Genomic DNA, 20,524 nt, shown 5'->3' with positions numbered 1-20,524 from the left:
GCTTAGCGCCCTCACAGGTCGGGAGGGAGATTTACAACCAAGAATCACTGTATTTCTGTCACACCTACCTACAAACTGTAAACATGTCAGTGGTACCCACAACCTCAGGAAGTAGGATCAGAAAGAATTTTATAAATACTGTGTCTTGTTTTGATTTGACACCAAATTGTTTGACGGGTGCGTAGTGTGAAGAAGTTCGCCATCAGATAGATTTGTCAACTCATCAACATCTGTAAAAAAAAATATATATATATATTTTATTTTGGGTCGGTAAGCATTCTTGGTTATGTAAAGCAATTTAATATGCTCTGCGGTAATGCTGCGCTTCAAAATCATGGTATATACAGTAATCGAAACCGAAACCTAAGATACTGAAATGCTAGATTTTTCTAGCATTTTGTCCCTTGGACAGGAAGTTTTTTTCAAAAATTGCACACCCCTGGGTTATAATAAAATGACATACTGCAGTAATCCTATGTTAATATTTTTCTTCCATTTGAAGTAATACAAGCATAGATTGTGACTTTTACAGAATGAATATGTCTAATTTCACTTTGGCTATTTGGTGAACTATTTAAAGTAGTGCTTCTTGGCTAGATAGAATGTAGTGATAGGACTTTACAAAGCATGCATAGGATAAATAAAACAAAAAAAAAAGTTTTCTATACAATAGTTGTTTTTTTTTGTCTACCCTGAGATTTTTTAGTGGTGGATATGTACTCATATCTTAGGTTATTCATTTTGTAGATTTATGTTAAAAAGTATCCCCTTGTGTCAGAGAGCTCATGTGTGAAACAAATTAAATCTTTATTTCTTCAAGGATCTAATCTAAGTGTTCTATTTTTCGATTGTGCTGATAGGGCCATATCTCTTGGTGTCAGAGCAGTCGAGATTCTGATGGTAACATATTTTTTCTTGGGTCACTGCCTTTCAGACAATAGCAGGTTGGAACAGAATTGCAAAGGTTAATTATGTTGTCTGTCAGGAAGGAGGACACAATGAAAGCTTCAGATGTTTGCCATATTTATGTCGTAGAAGTAGAACTTTTACACTTAGCTGTTTACTGAACTAGAAAATGCTTGCATGTGAAAACTGCTTAAAAAATCAAATTAACATTTCAGTTCCTCACTTCAATTAATAACAAACTGTAGAGATTGATTTAGGGTGATACGTTTTGTGCAGCAATAGTGATTTATAGACTTAGCAGTCAATTGTTTGTCTTGATAATAAATTTCAAAATGCCTATTACAAAAACAATGGCTAGCCAGATAGGTGGGTGGACAAACTGAACGGTCCCTAGGCACATTTATTGAAGGGGGGTGAATATGCTCTGAATCTGTATGGTAAGCCTTTCATATTTACAAATGTCTGTAAACGTGCACTCTTAACTGTAGTAAACACTTATGCATTGCCAAATTTACAAAGATGCGCAATTAAGGGACCAAGTGTAAGCAATACACAATCTATTCAAATAAGCTGTTCCAAATAAGAATACAGCAAATGAATAACATACTTTTAGTGAGTGGCTAAACATTTCGTTGTTGTAAACAAAAATGCAGTGTGTACACATTTAAACCTGACTCCCCTAGTGATAAGGACCAACCTGCAAATAGCAGATGGAAGTGAATAAAGCAGGGGTGGCCAAACTTCCTGACCCTACAAGCCGCATACCACAGTGTTCATATGGCTGAGAGCTGTAAGACACATAAAACATATAATGTTTTGGAGCAAGACATTTTAAATCCTTGTTTTAAACTGTTTTTTTAATTCTCTCGAACATTATAACGAAGTCTTGCACTTACTCTGTGTAGCACAGTAGTTGTTATCTGTTCATGGCAGAAAAATACACAAGAACAAGGAACATTGTGCCTTACAGTTTCTGTGTAATTTTATTGATTAGTGTATTAAACTTAAAATGTAACACTAGTGTTTTTCCATTATTTCTATTTATACTGTGTGTATTATGCACTTTCAATAAAATATATTCAGTTATTGTGAAGCAAAATAGGATAACTGTCCTGATTTCACCAAAAACACCACATAAAAAGATACATTTTTGTAAGGATTCTTTTTGACAAGCTCTTCCCTTGAAGATCTGAATGCTCAGTTTTGTTTTGTATGTCTGCTGTGTGTATTAACCCTTTAAGGACCAGGATCGTGTTAACACGATCTTACTGAACTGGGCTTCTAGGACCGCGATCATGTAAACATGATAAAACCAAAAAAAAACCACTTTGTTTTGATGACTTACAGGGCCACTGTAGTTTGCAGCACAGGCTTGAAACACACATCAATGGCTAGGGGAGGGACTGACGTTCACTTCCTGATAGTTTTTTTTTTTTCGTGTGACGTCACTGAGAGGGGCATTTAGTGTCTAAAGGGCAGAGACAACAGCAGAAACAAAACATCACAGAAACTTGTTTATCGCCGAAATAAAACTAACAGTAATTCTAAGTGAAATTGCCTATATATATTGCAGCTAAGACATGCACATAGACTGTAAAAATGGGGAGCCAACTCCAGGACGCGATATATCCGAATCCGCAGTATAGCGAGGGGCGATATAACAAGGGATGGGTTTATGTCATTGCAATCACTCAGGTGAAACAATGTCTTGTAATCTGCCCAAACACCAATATTTTTCAACTTTCAGGAAGTATTGTAAGGTGCCTCGGGTCATAGAATAACACGTTTTTATGTATGCATCTCTAAGCAGAATACATAATGAAATATTGTGTTGAAAAAAAAAAAAGTGAAAAGGTTATATGGTTTCTGTAGTACTTTATAATGTTCCCCAGAGTGTTCTGAAAAAAAGGACACCATTTGCAAGACACTACCATAAAAACATTTTAGTGAATTTCTATAGGAAGAGAGTCAGCTGGAGCCAAAAAGTGCCTTGTCCTGGGGGAGCATCCCACTGAAAAATGCTTGGTCCTGAAAGGGGTAAATACTTTTGAGAGCTTCGTGGATGACATGCACTGTATTTATTTTGAAAGGGATTACAGTACCTGCTCATGACGAGACGTAAGATATGTAAATATAATAATACATTTAGACCTGCAATACAACATTTAAACATGCATTCTCTAGTCAGGCGCCAACATAAAAATATATAACACGATTCATTCATCTGAATAAGGACGTTTGGTAAGAACGATTTCCCATGCCATGCAAAACTTGCTTGAGTCGTTACATCAACTTCTTTACTGAACACCAAAAGGAGCCAGCTTGTTTCCCCTCAAGTCTGATCCAGGAGGATATTCAGATGAAAATTTGTTGTGATTTGTTTTGTAATGACGTTTGAGGTTGCACGCCTTGCACAGACTACAGTGTGTAAGCGATTTGTTGCAGGTTCACCACTGTTTTCAGTGAAAGCACACTCTTCCTCCCATTCTGGCTTGTGTTTATTACTCGTGGATGGTTTGCTCAGTGCCATTGTCTCCACTAAACGAATGAGCACTTAATTCACAATCATGAAATTGACTTTCATCTGCACATCCGGCTCTCACTCGAGGTGCTCAAAATATGCATGCGCCAGCGCGCGGTGTCGAAGGTCATCAAGTGACCAAATGCCCTTGCAGCGTACATGCAGGCTCAAAGAAACTGACGATAGAGAAGGGGAGAGAAGAAAGAATAATAAACATGAATGAATACAGAGAACAAAAATAATACTTTTTTTATCTTTTTATTTTCGTTTTGTATATTATTCTTCAGTTCATTCGAGCCGCAAAGCGTGCGTCACCCAGCGTTTCACCGGGAGCCGCACTTGAACTGCCCGGGAGCCGCATGCAGCCGCGGTTTGGACACCTCTGATATAAAGTCTGTCATTGGCCAGAGGCTGGGATGTATGTGGGCATGCATCTTCCCCAGACAACAGTGGACTGTGAGAAATTACATTACAGAACGTTATGTAGATGTGTCCTGATGCTGAAAGGGAAGGCCCACAAAATAAAGATTTAACTATGCCTTTTATACTTCATTTTTATTAATCATTTGAGTTTGTTTTTTTATTTTTATTTTTTTGTCTTGTTATGAATATTCCATATTAAATGTTTACATTTCACGCATTTTGCATAAACTCTGTATCTTGGAACATATCTTCCACCTTTTAGAATAATTGTGAAGAACCCTGGTGGAATGCAGGTAGAAAATGAAAATATAGGGGTAGTGTACAAAATCCAGACAACTGATGGTGCCAGATAAGAACCCTTCAGGTAGGTAGGAAGTAATGCATAATCTCCCTGCTCTGTGATTTACTTGAGAGCTGCGTCCCAGCAACAGCAACCTCCTGATTTTGAACCCCCAGCTCACCTGTAAAACTGTATTTATTCCAATCCAGACATAAAAGGTATTATGATCCCACTGCTAATGCAATTCAACAACTTCATTTTTAAAAATCTATTTGAAAACATTCAGAAGCTTGCTATTGATACATTTCTTTAAACAAATATGAAAAAAAGATTTTGTTTAATCACCGTCCTTCACAAAAAACCTTAAGAAGGTCAGTGAGACACACCAAAATGTGTGACTTACTGTATTACTGTAAGCATACAGTAAAACCTGAACTGGCTCTTATCCCTGTGCAATTGTAAATATATTATCTGGGGTAGGCTCAAGCCAATAGGTTGAGTTAATAGACTAGAGCACTGATGCTGACCAGGGAGCTTACAGTACAGTAGGTTTCATTTCAATCAGGTCAAGTATTCATTCTAACAAAAAAGTTTGGATTTTATTTTGCTGACTGAAAATTGTTTCAGGCTCATTTAGTTGGAATGTTTTAAATGTCAACTACACTTAACATAAATAATAGTAAAAGTCTGTTTTTGTTAAATAACACTTTATAAAGCTGTCATGAAGGGAATTGATCGTGCAAACAGTAAAAGATGACATACTGCCTGACAAGAAAGTAAATTCTGTAAAACATGAATTGAAAATACATTCAGGTCTATCACAATAGCTTTGTGTTTGATAAGGGTTCTTTTAAGTTTCTGGAAAAGGGCTCTAGAAGTCTCATCTAATTAGTTTTGTGTCCCTGAGCATTGTACAGTAACAATAAACACTTAATGGTGTTATAAGTTTTTTTATATTCTTTATTTTATTTTTTTACCTCTTATGTAAAATGATTTTCTGGTATCTACAAATGTATTAGAAATATATTTTATGTTATTTCCACATTGTAACCTATCATACAATTTTAATTATGTTAGGAATGTCATCTTGTTTGTGCACATAACATAATCAAATACTCAAAACACGATACTATACTAGTAACATAAATCCTACAGGGAAACAAACAGCAAACTTGAGTTAAACATTTGAGTGAATTCAGTCACAGCACAGAATCAGTTTTAAGTTTCATTAAACAAACCTTTTGAACCCAAGGGCTGACCCATAAAATGTGTGCCTGAAAAATATGGATTCCACCTTGCATAGATGCGATGGATAATCTGTGGATCAACTGTTTGTTGTTGTTCACAAATACGGCTCCATTTCTGGTTGTTATTTTTATAACAATTAGCCGTTTTAGTATAAAAATATAAGTCAACTGATTTGCATCTCAGATATATCACCAACCAAGAGTCATGCATCAGATCACTGCAGTTGTTCTTAAAAATTAAAAAGGGAACACATACTGTCTTGTCTTAATACTGTCCATGTGGGTTTAGGAGCAATGTAAAAGGTTCAATTCAATGTGCGTGCAGCGAATGGTTAATAAACGTATTGTTAACTAATGTAAATATGATTTTGCTTTCTTACACTTGTTTTCTATGAAGATGCAAAACAGTGAGAGCCGTTTATCCAGCCACAACGTGACACCTCAGTACCGGATGCATTCATACTACTCTGCAGCCTCTTACCTGGGCCAGGGCCTTGGCACTGCTGCCTGTGTGCCTCAGCTCTTCACCCTGGAAGACAACCCAACCTACACCGAGCCAAAGACAAGCCGTAAGTACGACATTTATACAGTTGCAGCAGTGTGGAGTAGTGGTTAGGGCTCTAGACTCTTGACCAGAGGGTCGTGGGTTCAATCCCAGCTGGGGGACACTGCTGCTGTACCCTTGAGCAAGGTACTTTACCTAGATTGCTCCAGTAAAAACCCAACTGTATAAATGGGTAATTGTATGTAAAAGATAATGTAATTGTATGTAAAAAATAATGTGATATCTTGTAACAATTGTAAGTCGCCCTGGATAAGGGCGTCTGCTAAGAAATAAATAATGAGTAGCATCCTGAGAGGGCCTGTGGATGATTGTGAAGATTTTATCAGTGCTGGCCTGAAAATCTGGGATATTTCCTGTTTGCCCACTGACTGCAAATTAAGGTATTGCTATTACTGTCTGGCTATCATAACTACATGGTGGATGGTAGAGGTGATTGATTTCACTTTGTTCTCTAGAAGAACAGTAACTATTTCAATGTGTAGTTTCATGTGTATTTCATAAGATTATTTCCGCAAAGTGACATTGTGGCAATCAGTTTTCAATGTAGGAGGAAAATTGTACCCGTACAACAACAAAAAACACCTTTCTAAGTATAAGGCTAAACTGTATAACAAACAGACCACATATTACATTTCTCATATATAGAAAAACCATTTCCCTTTGACCTCTGACCTAATATGCACGTATTGTGGTCATGTGACTTTTCAGGTGAAACGTGCAGAATACTTTGATATTTTGGCGTTATGTTTGATATATAATTACATTCTAATTTGTCTACATTAGTGGTAGTAATTTTACAAAGCTGTGCCACCACACATCATAACCTAATAATACCATATAGTGACCATGATTCAAAACACACAGTTTTTAAATAAAAAGTTTCTGATATTTAATGGGGGGAAAAAAAACATAAATAGAAAATGTACATTCATAATCCCTTTGTTTTTTTCTTCATGTTTTTATAAAATGGATGAATAGGTATTTATGCCTTGGAAATAAGGTGAGGTGGGGAGTGATAATTGTGGAAGAAGGTGTGGAGCTTAAAAAAACCCCAAAAAACTACTGAATTGTGAGAAACAGTTTTCCATGTGGATAATTTAATTGCCTTGTTTCAAGTCATCAACAGAGAAGCATCCCTTTAAGTAGCATAAGGTTGACGGCCCAGAGACTGAGCTTTATAATGGTTATAATTACTGGTGCTGGGCAACGATATGAACATTTTAAATCGATATTGTGCATGCATTTGAACAAAGAAATGTAATCACACAATTGCAATATAATATATATATACCGTATTCCTTGGAATTTAAGACACATCTTTTCTTCTCAAAAATATCCTGCCTCTTAAATTGGAGTACATCCATTGAGTTATCTATTAGTCTTTTTAATAGTTTTTATCCCTTCGGTACCAGTAATAAGTGTCGAGTTAGGAGTAAAGTGTGGTGTCGAATTAAAAAATTAAGAGGCAGCATGCATATATTTTATATGGAGAAAATCAGGGACAAAGACTGTCTGTCGAATTAAGCGAAGGTGTCGAGTTATCCACCAGTCGAGTTAACCGAGGTTGACTGTGTGTGTGTGTGTCTGTGTGTGTCTGTGTGTGTGTGTGTGTGTGTGTGTGTGTGTATATATATATATATATATATATATATATATATACACACACACACACATATACATACGTTAACATAACAGACATTAACAGATATTTACATATGAAAAGCAATAACTTACTTTAACTTAGTGGTGCTTTGTTTCATAAATTTTCATGGAGAAAAACAAGGTCTTTATATTTTTTTACAATTTCATTATCAGCCACCTCAAAACCAGAATATTCCCTTTCTTCACTTCGAGGCCATTCTGGAAGTAATTAAATCTTAAGCTGCTCTGCGCATAAATGCTGACTCATGACACCTCCAGAAGTATTAAGTATGGGGTCATGCCAAATTTTGCATTATTTTGAGTTTTGATGTTTTTATACTGTTTTGATGTCTAAAAAGTACATCTTGTTTATAATAAAACCATGGAGATTAATAAATTAATAGCGTAAGTAATCACACGGACAAAATTCAATGAAACACTGACACAAGCGCATATCTTGAAATGATGTACAATTCGCCACGACACCGGCAACACTTTATGGATGGTCAATAGTGCCAAACTTAATGCAGCATGCAAATAGCGTTTGGTACCTAAACGCCAATCAGTGGAATTAAATGGTTAAATAATACTTGTGTGTGGTGTTTCCCTGCCTACGAGACTGACAATGATTGGTATGTAGAGAGTTTCTTTTTTTTAAATCCCACAGTATCGCAATATGGAAATTATCTATATCGAACAATATCGATATCATATCAAAATATCGATATTGGTGCCTGTGATGGGGTACACCCCCCTCTGTGTATTGTATTATTTTGTATTATTATAATTTAAAATATGTGGTTTAGTGTGTAGAAAAACAGGGTTAAAATACCCCATCCAGATAAAATCGTGAGAGTGCGCGGTCAATAGCGAGTGATTATTGACAAACTGGCTGTTGACGCCCATGCGTATGATAAAACCCACGCCCAGTGTGGTCGAGGGATAAACTAGGTAATTGACAGCCAGTTAATACCTCTGCCACAATATAAAAACAAGCAGCTTTGGCTGAACAAGGTCAGTGTGTTCAGAGGCGGAACGAGAGTCGGGAGGTAAAGCAAAAGAACCCTTTTTATTCTTAAAATCGGCGCATCAGCGCTTTCATACCCCAGGACTGTCTCTGTCCGGTCTTTCATCCTGGTCTGACGTCACCACATGAGCTATCCGTCACAGTGCCCATCACTAATAATTACACAGTCAAACACCATAAGAAGGCCTGAATATTTAATTCTACTAAGAGTACATAACATTAGCAAGTTCTGAAGTAGCAAGCAATTTTATTACTTTGTTTAAAAATGTGTGGGGGACTAGCCAGTGAAAAAAATTCTAAGTTTGACACAGTTACAGTTCATTAAACAAAACAAAAAAGAAAAAAAATATATGATCTGGTGCACCACAATAAATAAATACATACTTTCGATATATTCTTTATCACGCTTTATGTCATTTTTCTTTTAAATTATGTACTAAGCTCACATTCACCACACAGTGACACAGCAGAGTATTAAAGAGGGTAAGCTGGAAATCTCCTAAAATCAGGCACCTGTTGGTTTTCACTCCTGATCTCAACAGATTTCCTGTTTTCTTTCCTTCCTCATGAAGGCAACCACTAGCCTCATCAATAAGACATGCCATGCATCATTACAAGGCAGAACTTTCAATACTGGGTGGTCCTGTCACCAGTGTACATTGTCTTAATAGACTAGAATTGGAAAGTGGAATCAGTCAGAATTACATTCTTAAAGAGTGACTTTATAATTATTATATTTTCCTAATATTTAAATTCTTACAAGTTTGGTTTACCTATTATGTGTGTTCTATATGAGTCTCTTGTTGGTTCTCCTTAGATCATTATTTGCCATGCTTACTAACTTTTCCAGCACCTCGCTTCCTCACAATTAGCCTTGAGGAATCTTTTCTCAAGGCTAAGTTGCCATAGTGCTCACCCAAAAACATGTTGAAAGCGGGGGATAATTCACCACCGTACAAGAAAAAGAAAGGTGTTGCTGCAGATTTCAAAATATTCCCACAAACACTTTGTCAACCATTATGAAAAAACAGAATACAATAATACGGGCCTATGAACAGCAAATCATGGATGCAAGTCATCAGAGTTTCCGATTTGCTTAATACAGTGATGTGTTGTTTTGCTTTTGATGTTTAAAAATGCCCCTGATCACAATGGGACATGCAGATTTCAAATGCAGTTCATTAGCAATGTATACTTTTTAAAAGTTGATTTACAACCATATTTTCAGTAAAATGCACAGTACTTTCAGATGTATACTATTTTTCATTGTTTTGTAATTGAAATTTGATTTCAGCGTTACTGTAACTTCATTAGACTGCTGATAATATGATATGACACATTTTTTTGCTGGTCCCTTGAAATTCGTATTAACGAGAATTGACTGTATTAGGAAGTGTAGCTGATTATATAGTATTTTTAAGTGGTCTCTGGTCTTTCAGAAGGAATCTTGATTTGAATTACAGTACCTTGAATGCATTGCTTCCCAGTCCTTTACAACCCTGTGTCACAAAACGGGGTGGGCCAAATAGATAGACAAGCAAGACTGCACCCTTTCTCCGTCTGTCCAAGAATACACGAGATAGGCTGAGATACTGTAGCCCACTCCTGAATTCATCAAAAATGATGAATGATATCCTAACAGCCAGAACCTATTGGGTTGTTGTAAATGGGGGAAAAAAGAAAGAGGACATCTGATACTGTAGTGTGTTTCATTGAAGTTATCGTTGTCAAAATAAAAAATGGAAGGTTAAGAAATATATTAACATAATTTCACATTTTCATCAAAATGTTCTTTATTATGTACTCAAGGTAATAGATTGTATGTCAGTCACCTGAATTTTATGCCTGTTTAGTTTAGTGAAGAAAAAGTTACAACCCACTAGTATATCTCAATATCTTTTACCCCATTAAATTAATATCTATCGTAGTTTGTTATATGTGTTTTTATAGTGTTCTCCTCAAAACCACCTGACAGGTAGATAACGCTCTTTGGCTTGGAAACATGTGTACAGTGCATACTTTTACAGAGAGTAGCAGAATGCAGGAGGTAGGTGAGCGAAGGATACTTAAATGTCTTCATTGTTTTTAAAAGACAGTGATGCCCCTTATACAAGTTTCCCATAGTAAAAACATAGCAATGTGTATGGTAAGTATTGTAAAGCACAGAGAGGTAGGGTAGAGTGTATTAAAAAGCCAACCATAAGCTGTGGTAAATGCGTAGTATAACCATAGGACAAGCATGGGAAAACTGCAAAATTACTGTGCAAAATTTACCGTGGTAAACTTTTATAAGGAATAACCATAATACAGCAGAAATCCAAAGTCTGCTAGCAATGTGTCACAACCTTATTTTGCCTAATTGTAGAAATTCTAATGACTGAATAATAACAGGCTTTAATACAATATAAGGACCCACGGAGCAGGACGTGAAAACAGAGGCTGTGTTGTAATGAGGATGGAGTGCACTACTATGGAGCAGATCTGTTAACATTTTGGAGCCCGCTGTCTCGTAGCCTCCTTCTGAAGTGCACCACATTTGTTTCTCAATGCAAGTCATCAGTTGGCCAAATACAGGGCAAATAACCTTCAGGAGTGCGACGCTGTCCTTTCGTTGGCCGCTGTCTTTGAAAATTGCCTCTGGAGTTAGTGATCAGGAACAGTTAAGATTTACAAACAATGATGAAGCTTGTCATGCGTCTTTCCCCATCCGTCACCCTGGCAGCCTGGCAGGGCGGTGAAGTGTTCTTCATAAAAACCAGCTCAGTGTGAAATACACCTCTCTGCAGTGTTTACTGCTCTGAAACTCGTCAGCAGCCCTTTACTGTAAATCCAGATTGGGATGTGACATTACAGTATATCATGGAGCTTGCCGGGGTTTACACTGGGAGTGAGTGCAGTTCACACCAGATGAGATGCCCAGATTGAGTTATGTAGGAATTTCAGTGTTATATGAGACAGCTTTGTTTTTGCGAGTGTTCAAAGTTAGTTTTCTTTCATCAGAACCAGTTGGCTTATTCCAAACAAATTGTAAATTTTCTATACTGCTTTTGTTTTTAAGTGTGTAAGGTGCCAAGTGACATTAAGGGAATAAAGGAATATTAACAAACATCTTGGTATCTCCAGATTGGCCTTATACAATCACTTGTAAACTGGTGCACCAAAAATTGTTAAAACACTTTGGATAGTTTTGTTGGTTCATTAATACTAATTAGTCAGACAGTTTCCATTGTAGCATTTGGCTGAACATAGCTTTAGAACTGTTTTGCATTTGAAGTATATTTTTCAAGAAGGAAAAACAACACAACAATTTGAAGAACCCATTACTAATGTTTGTACTTCCAGGTTAATGTTCTCCTGAAGCTGGGTCACAGCTGGGTCACAATCTCCAGCAAGATTCTGGGAAATGTAGTTTATAAAAACAGTATCATGAGCCCAATTTGCACAGGACTAAAAATCACCACATAAACAGGTGGTTTCTGAATTTTTACTGACATTGGTGAAGTTTAGTCCTGTGTGAACAGTCCATTTCTTTTCATGCCAGAATATTTTCTCGGAGGTCCTCTGGGTTTTTTACAGGGCATCATTACCTTCTGTAGAATTTCAAACTCAAGCATCCTGTGTCTTTTTACTCCCATGTGAATCGACAATGTCAGTGTTATGTTAGAATTGATATAGCATTTCCGGGGTATTCGTCTCAAAGCAGTACCAGCCTTCACAATAAACCATAATATTAAAATCGGTACCATCTGTCATGAGATCCTGCAGTTCAGTAAAACACAACTATTGGGCATAACCAAATTGGCGACTGGAGAAAATACAAAATATAATTGTCGACTCTTAAAAAATGAATGCTTTTAACAGTGCATTTGAAGATATGTATGGAAGTACATGTCACTCAAAGGACAAAATGGTTATTCTAGCCTTTGGAAAAGAAGGTACAACAAAATGAGTTATTTACGTCTGATTCATTGTTTACAAATCATGCACAAAACTGCCTTCTCTGGCCTCAACATCGCATTTCATTTTGAATTTACTGACTTTACTTGATAAAAACTAATCCACGTCTGCGAGGTTACTAGACATCCTCTGCTTTTGACTGTGAGGACACCTGGTTTTTAGTGTTACGTGAATCATGCTGTAGACACAGGGTTTTCAAGAGTTAAACAAGTGCAAACCAGAAAATAACAATTTGTAAGTTATGACTTTTTGCCAGTTGTAAATTACAGCGTATGCGTTTACATAGCCCAGGTTTTGTTTCATAACGCAATTGATTGATATAAACAAAAAGCAAAAATCACAGTTGTCTGCCATGTTTTAGTAGGACAGAAACTGCCAGCGCGACTCCTGTGACTTTCTATTTAGCCTAACAGATATTTCCAGTGCTGCAGGGGACAGATAAGAGGTTCTGTGTGTGTCAGCCTGTCTTCCTTCTGACTGCTGCACTAAATGCTATCCTGAACAGCTATAGATTTGGTTAAATACCAGAGTAATTGCTCGCTACAGCCACAAGCACTCTTGTAATGTCTTGTACAACATCTCTTTTAGCACTTGCCTGAGGCTGTTTGAGGTATTAAGGACAAAGGTTTGTAGTTAATGTTTACAGCTAGTGATCTGTCCAGTTTTAAAGGTGTGTAGTAGTAAGGGGTACCGTATGAGCTGGAATTCAGGCACAAGTATGCTTGCTGAAGTTTGTGATAAAATGTTTCTGAACTTTCTTTATTTATTAATTTATTATAAAGTCATTACATCTTTTTGGATGTACAGACTTTAGTAATCCAATTAACAAAGAAAGATTATCAATACCTTAGAAGTTAACATTCAGTTTTCTGAATGTGGGTCAATGAATAGCACAGTTTATTTGCAAAAGTGTAGATTTTACTTTTAAAAACAGTAATGGGACAGCACAAATGACTGCAATTCTCCAAGCAAGCATTTTTTCAAATGGTTCAGTGGGGCTCTTGTGTAGTTGTACTGTATATAGCTCCAATGAAATATTAATCTTTGATTAATCATATGTTTATGCTAACAAAATCAGTGCTGAAAGTTAATATTTTTCTTTGTGTGAAAAACAAATGAAATAGCAGTGGTCAAGATAAAAAAAAAAAATCACTGTTAACTTATGTGGCATAGTGGAAAATTATGTTAAATAGGTCTTGTTTATAAAATTATCTTATATGTGGTTTAAAATAATTCCATTGTAGAAAAATCTAATAAATTGATTTACACAAAATGCATTTTATCCTTTTTTTTTACATAGTGTGTCATTGGATCATTACCAGAAGTTGTCAGTATTAGTGCTTTAGAAGGGGAAAGTGCAGCTTTTGACTGAGTCAGTTTCTTACAGAACCGATTAGCTAACAATACAGGAGCAGAGGTCAGTAGCCGTTTAATTACCCTCTGACCTTCTTGTGATTCTTCTTGTCAATGGACACTAAACTACTGGGCACAATTTCTAATAACATCATAATAGGGATTTAAGTGTCCTCTTTGTTGTAATAAAGGAGCAGTGATGTGTATTTAAGGGTAATGATTATAAGGAGAATAGTCACTCCTGCTGACATCTGTGATAATAAACAGCTTTCCATTTACATTTTATTTGATTATTATATCTGACAAAGACATTGCTGTTCTAAAATAGCTCTTCTTAAATAGCCTACTAAAGGATTATGTTTAAAACTGTATTTGACATTAGTAAGTCTTTTGCTAAACAAAACCATATGGTCTCTTAAACCTTGTGAAAGAAATTGGTCATAAAACACTATTAAAACACTACAGTAAAGGTCCATTATGCCACGGTAAAAATGTTGCTTTGCATTGTTTTATTAAATTATTAATTGTAAAATTCTTCAGTGTAAGAGGGTAGATTTTGGACAGGATCTATATCAGAAACAGTAGCTTCCAGCTTCTTCTGTTTTAGATTTCTTACAAAAATGTATTTATCATGAGGACAGAAAGGCTACTGAAAAGGTCAAACTAGAATCAACATGAGGTACAGTTTAGCTTTTGTCCCTGATTTAATGAAACAATAAGAGCCAATATCTTGTCAAGCTCACTTCCTTTGAGAACCATTTTATTTACAAGCAGTTTTTTTTTGTTTTTTTTTTAAGGTCGGTTTTATGTAAGTTAGCAGCTTTGGTGAGCAGCCAGAGATACTTTGCAAGTTTAGTCACAAACTGTAAGCATTTCTGTACAAACTAAGATTGTTATTGAGCCGAACTCAAAGGTATCTTAGAAGGGTTTACCAGTGGTTTAATTGTTTCATTAACCCCAAGCAGACTGTGCATTTTCCAGTCACTTGTGTAGGAACAGACGTTGTGCATTTTGAATGAAGCTCACAGCTGTGCGGTCACTGTCCCCTACATCACATCTTTGTTGCTTCACCTGCAGAATGTTGATACAATCTGTAAACAATTCCAGGACGAAGATATCTGGAATAAACTGTGATAAAACATGTTTGGTTGTTTCATTTTAATACCTATATGTGTATATCCAAGATAGTTTCTGCTTATCCAATAGTAACCATATAATCTATTTTTAAATATTCTTTATAACAAAAGGAGAGACATCCTTTATTGGGATTAGCTTTGATTCATTTTTGTACTGAATCATTTTACCATAGCTTTCATTTAGTGCATGAAGTAATTTAAAATTATATAAAATAATTACAATACAAACATATAGCGCCATGTCATTCTAAGGCATTCCTTGTACTTTACAGTACTACAGTAAATATAATCCCTGCTTAACCTGCAAAGCAAACTCAAAACTAATTAGTAAGTCTATAATTGAATAACATGTTAGTTTGTACAGAGACAAATGACAGATTCATTGTCAGAATATTGCAGGAATTGCAAAATGTTTAAAACTTCTATTTCTATTCAAGATATTTTCTTATCTTTACAACAAAGTAGATTTTATCCAAGTAGTTTCCTGTTTGTTTTTTCTTGGTGTTACCTAAAACCCTAACCCAGCCTCCTATTAAAAGGAGTACAGGTATGAACTTTAAAAGAAAGAGCTAATCCTCAATAGAATAGGCTGCATTGAGATCTCCTTTCACATCTGTACCTTTGTCCCTTGTTCTTAGTGCCAGAAATTATTGAGGCTCTTTTCAAATTACACAAAGAAGGTTTAATAGCTTGGAAATCTACGGTAATCCTAATAACTTGAACGGGGGGTGAAAAGGGCAGGAGTTCAGCAGTGGAAATCACCTCTTTTAGAAATTGGTTTCTTAAAAAAAAAAAGTCTACCCTTGTTTCTATACTGCGTTACTGAAAAACACATCATTATTTCAACTATTGGTCACCATTGATTTATTTTCAATTATTTTTATTTACATATTCTTTTCATCAGCACACTGCTAAGTGCTGCTACAGCATGATGCTGTTTTTATTATTATTGTTATTAAGAATTAATTTTATTTTTCTCTAATTTGTACGAGTTATTTTAGAAATACTACAGTGTTATCGACATATTACTAGAATAGTACAGGTTATACAGTGCGCCTTGCCTTTGTGAAATATTGAATCAACCATATATGGGGAAGAATACCTTTACCTGATACTATAAATAATAATATATTACTGGGATATTTTTTTTTTTAAATGTAAAAATAATATATTTTAGTTAATGTGTCTGTGTACAAGGGAGGTGTTTCATTAACTGTGTGAAAAGTAAAGAAGAAGAAAAAAAAGTTATGTTTCATGTGATTGAGCCCCCTGACAGTAATCTGCATTAAACTGTACAGTGCGGATAATCAAACATAATAAGCACTGACACTTAACATGTCAGACCACTGTACAGCCTGCTGTGATTTAGTGCCCTACAAATGACTTAACAACACAACTACCAATGCATTTTGCTAATTGCATCATAGATTTCCCCCATGATGAATACAAAGTGAATTAACACAGGATCACTAATCCACCCTTTCGCCATTATTGCTGTACAAGAAGTCGTGAAAGGCCCCATACAGTTAGTTACACAAACATTAGTATTAACGATCGCCCGTTTGGAATTGGTGACAAACTGCAGCCTGGCAGAATCCTGAGTCTGAAACCAATCAGAAAGTTAATGAGGAGAAAAATGACTGCAGTTGCTCCTTAATTACATCCAGGGTAGGTGGGAGAAAAGGGAACTGTGGGTGGATTTGAACTCGGCTAATATTTGCTTTTATGAAGGTCAGGAACCTTCAGATTGGTTCATGTATCTTCCATGACTGGCAACTGATAGATTTTTTTTTTTTTTAATTTCATCTATAGTGAGATTGTATAGCTTTAATGGAAAACTGGCCAGCTGATGGGTCTGTCTGCTCCTTATTTCAACGCTGATGCAATATAATGACAATAATTTTAACCTCCAGCCTGCCTCCTCACTTTGATTTAACATTATTCACATTGCTTAGTTTACCGACTCTCCTGCCTAAGCTGTCTGGACTGCAGGGGCTGCAGGCTTTTTAATCCATCCAGTCAGGCCTGCATCTGAATGCAAAAAACACATTATTTATACACGTGTGAGCTGCATATTGCAGGGTTTTTTTTCAAACTCCTGTATAATAGCTGTATAATAGCTATATTTCTTTATATACCTTTTATACAAAAATTGGAAAAGCAAATGCTTTGTAATGGACAGTTTCAATGTATTTTTTAAAGACATTAAATATATATGTATTGCTATCAGTTTTATTCATAACACTACCATATACTACATGTGCAGTATATAAATATTAATTGAACACTTGTAGAATGTCTCCATGACCTGTGCTCTCTACTTATTGCTTATAGACAGCCTAAATCTATTTCTAAATGTTTGGATTTTTCCTAGAAAATGATGGTTTGTTATTGATATAAAATACTGTGTGTTCACGATATAGCGCAATGTGACATGCATATAGGTCTTCCATCTTATTAATGTAAAACGAAATGGTTAAAATAAAATGGTTAGTATAGCCTACTTACATACAGTGCAGTTAAAATGAAATAGAAATGTTTCTCACGAGTTAAATAATTGGTAAAAATGACACATACCGTACTTGTACAAGTGTGAGTTTCATAATTGAAATATAGGGTTTCTTCTTTACTATGTCTTTTAAAATATTATAAACTCTCATAACTAGAGAGCATGTGTTTATGTAGTTCAGAAAACATACTACTCACTGTCAGATTAGAAACTTAAGGCTGTGAAACACTAGTGTATAAGACAAAACGTGAATTAAGCTTTTTCAGTGACTGTTAAATACCAGTACATTTAAAAGAAGCTCTTTGAAAGAGGCAAACACCCTGGGGCCTACCAGGACAGTATCTAGCGAATGTAGACAGTAAGAAGTGAATGGTGCTATACAGAGTCTATATAGAGCATGGCCCCTGTGAAACTACATTGAAATGCTGCATAGCAGCAATATACCGATAAGAACTAAGTGTTCATATTAATGTACTGTAAATATTATTGTATCGCGGTACTATAATACTACTGGCATACCACTGCACCCTATGGCATATGCGATAACTACAGGCTCCATCGAAAAGAAAACTTTCTTCCGACTAGATGAAATCTGAGACATTTTTATACTAGTGAGGGAGAAGGTTTTCTCCAAATACACTAGTATAAAAAACAGCTTGGCTGTTATGTGACATGTGATTTAAGGTTTTCTTTTTTTAAAAGTCCTGGATTTAAATTTTTAAAAAGTCAGCTATGCGCCGCTTTCTCTCTGACTTTAGTTTAATCAGTAATACTTCTTCAAACTGTTTAGTGAATCAGTAGGAGTCATTTGTGAGGCTTGTTTATCCACACTACCACGTGTTCTCATATCACATGATAGAATCCCAATTCAGAGATTCCACTTGTCATGTCTTACAGCGCATATTATACTGGGCCATATTTACAAAGTCTGTTTTCAAACTGTTTTTATGAATGATATTTAAACAAAAAATAAATAAAAGATCAGCCTACCTAGAATCATGAGTTGAAGCTTTATGAACAGTTACAAGTTCTGTGTTTATAAAAGTTTTAATGTTGTTAAAATGTAATTTTTCCCCCCTCTATTCTTTGTAGTATTTTCGCCATCAAGTAGCCATGATTCGGGACTTGCCTGTCTATCCATCAGCTCCCTGGTTGGCTCTGAAAGCACTAAGCAGGAGTGCGAAACCAATTCTGAGTCTGGAGCCTTCACCGTGGATTCCATCATTCAGGGGTCCAGTGAGTAACCCTGGGCAGGCTGTCAGCAGGGGCCTAGGTGAACAGGCTGCTACTGGTATTTCCGTTCTAAAAGAATGGACCTATCTGGATCCTTCACAATCTTAACTTTATACTTAAGTTTGCCCTTTGCCAGTCAGACTACATTTAAATTTTGTTCAAAGAAAATGTGAATGAGAAAGTCATTGCATATGCCCTGTGTAAAACAAGTTGTATACAGTAGAACCTTGTAGTTATGAACACCTTGGGAATGGAGGTTGTTCGTAAGTCTGAAGTTTTCAGTGGTTTTAATAAATGTGCACTCCTGCTATCTACAACCTTACTCTGGCGTATAATACAAAGACACAGCACAGTAATGCAGTATTCATTGTTATGGTTTGATAGGCTTTAAAACATTACTGTACATGGTAGTATACCAGTTTAACTGAAATCGTAACTAGCAGAAATACAGATTTAAACATCCAGGAAGATATGGTTTAATGTAATGCTTGTTTTTATTTTAGACAAAATGCATTCATGCACCTTGCTGAGTCATTCAGCCTCTTTCCATTTGGGGAAAAAAAAAACTGCTTTGTTTAAAACTAAAATGTTCTGAGTAAAATTGCATTTACTTGCTTTGAAATCTGCCTCACCTTTGTCTGGATACATTTCTTGGTTCAGTAATTTTGCCATCTTCATGACCAGCAAGCCCACTTATAAGTAAGACTGTATTTTATTAATGGTTATCACGGATTTCATGATTTCTATGAAATTGCCATGTAATATGTAGTTCCCTGTTAAAATTCCCATTTCTGAAAGAATAGTGTATATATATATATATATATATATATATATATATATATATATATATATATATATATATTCCTAAGATTGATGTGCTTACAATAGCACTGCTGTTGTTTTGACGAATGGTAAAATGAATCAAAACACATAGTTTTTTTCCCTTACTGTGGTTTTAATCTCCCTGCTAGGTTAATGATGTGGCATTAGTACATAGTGATTCCCTTAATCAGGTGGAAGTAAAGGAGCAGAACAGAGTAACACCATCAAAGGTATCATAATAACATGCTAAACTTTATAAATTAAAGCATGTACATTTGTTTGTTGTATGCTGCCTTAGGTTTGTGAAGTTGGGTATGTAGGTAGGAGATTTGAAAACTTGATGTGAAAACTTTGTAAACTGTTGCTGGTATCAGGAGGTACCAAAACATGAGAATCACATACATGCTACTGAGAAGCACAACCCCCCCCCCCCCCCCAACCCTAACCCTAACCCCCCCAGTGAAATAATGAAACATCAGTTTTGGGTAGTCTGACAATCACATTTAGTCACATTGAAATTCTTCACCAGCGCAGTTAGTGAGACACAGTTTTGTCTGTTCTGGTCATCATTTGTTACCCCTGGGCTTGAGGATAATGTCTTTCTGATTTCTGCTTTGTGTTTATGTGTTGAAAGCTGTGTCACTGGAAAGGTGCATACACTGTTTCTTTTGATTGTTATAAGAATACAGGGGGGTGTTGCAATGACCTCAGTGGACATCTGCGAACATTTCAACCAGTTAATTGTGTGAAATGTGTGTTATTTATGGGATAACAAAAAAACAAATATAATTTCTGCAATATGAAAAAAGTGCATTAAATTGTGAACTATGCATGTGAGAAAGTCGCATATTAGTTATATTATTCACAAGTATTTTTATGAACAAATACTCATCATATACATGTT

At 35.8% G+C, this 20,524-nt stretch overlaps 1 protein-coding gene across 1 annotated transcript in view; it reads left to right on the top strand.

Annotated features, from left to right (window-relative positions):
• Positions 1–19,617, top strand: part of LOC117403752 (doublesex- and mab-3-related transcription factor 1) — a 37,040-nt gene extending 17,423 nt beyond the window's left edge. The window contains exons 4-5 of the mRNA XM_034006137.3: positions 5,775–5,946; positions 18,658–19,617. Coding sequence (XP_033862028.3) covers positions 5,775–5,946; positions 18,658–18,809 — 324 coding nt within the window. The 3' untranslated portion in view covers positions 18,810–19,617. The remainder of the gene's footprint in view (positions 1–5,774; positions 5,947–18,657) is intronic.
• The last annotated feature ends 907 nt before the right edge of the window (positions 19,618–20,524 follow it).

The sequence above is a fragment of the Acipenser ruthenus genome, chromosome 1 (genome assembly GCF_902713425.1).
Source record: "Acipenser ruthenus chromosome 1, fAciRut3.2 maternal haplotype, whole genome shotgun sequence".
NCBI lineage: Eukaryota > Metazoa > Chordata > Actinopteri > Acipenseriformes > Acipenseridae > Acipenser > Acipenser ruthenus.
Note: the sequence above shows the minus strand (reverse complement) of the source record. Positions and strands in the feature narration are given on the sequence as shown.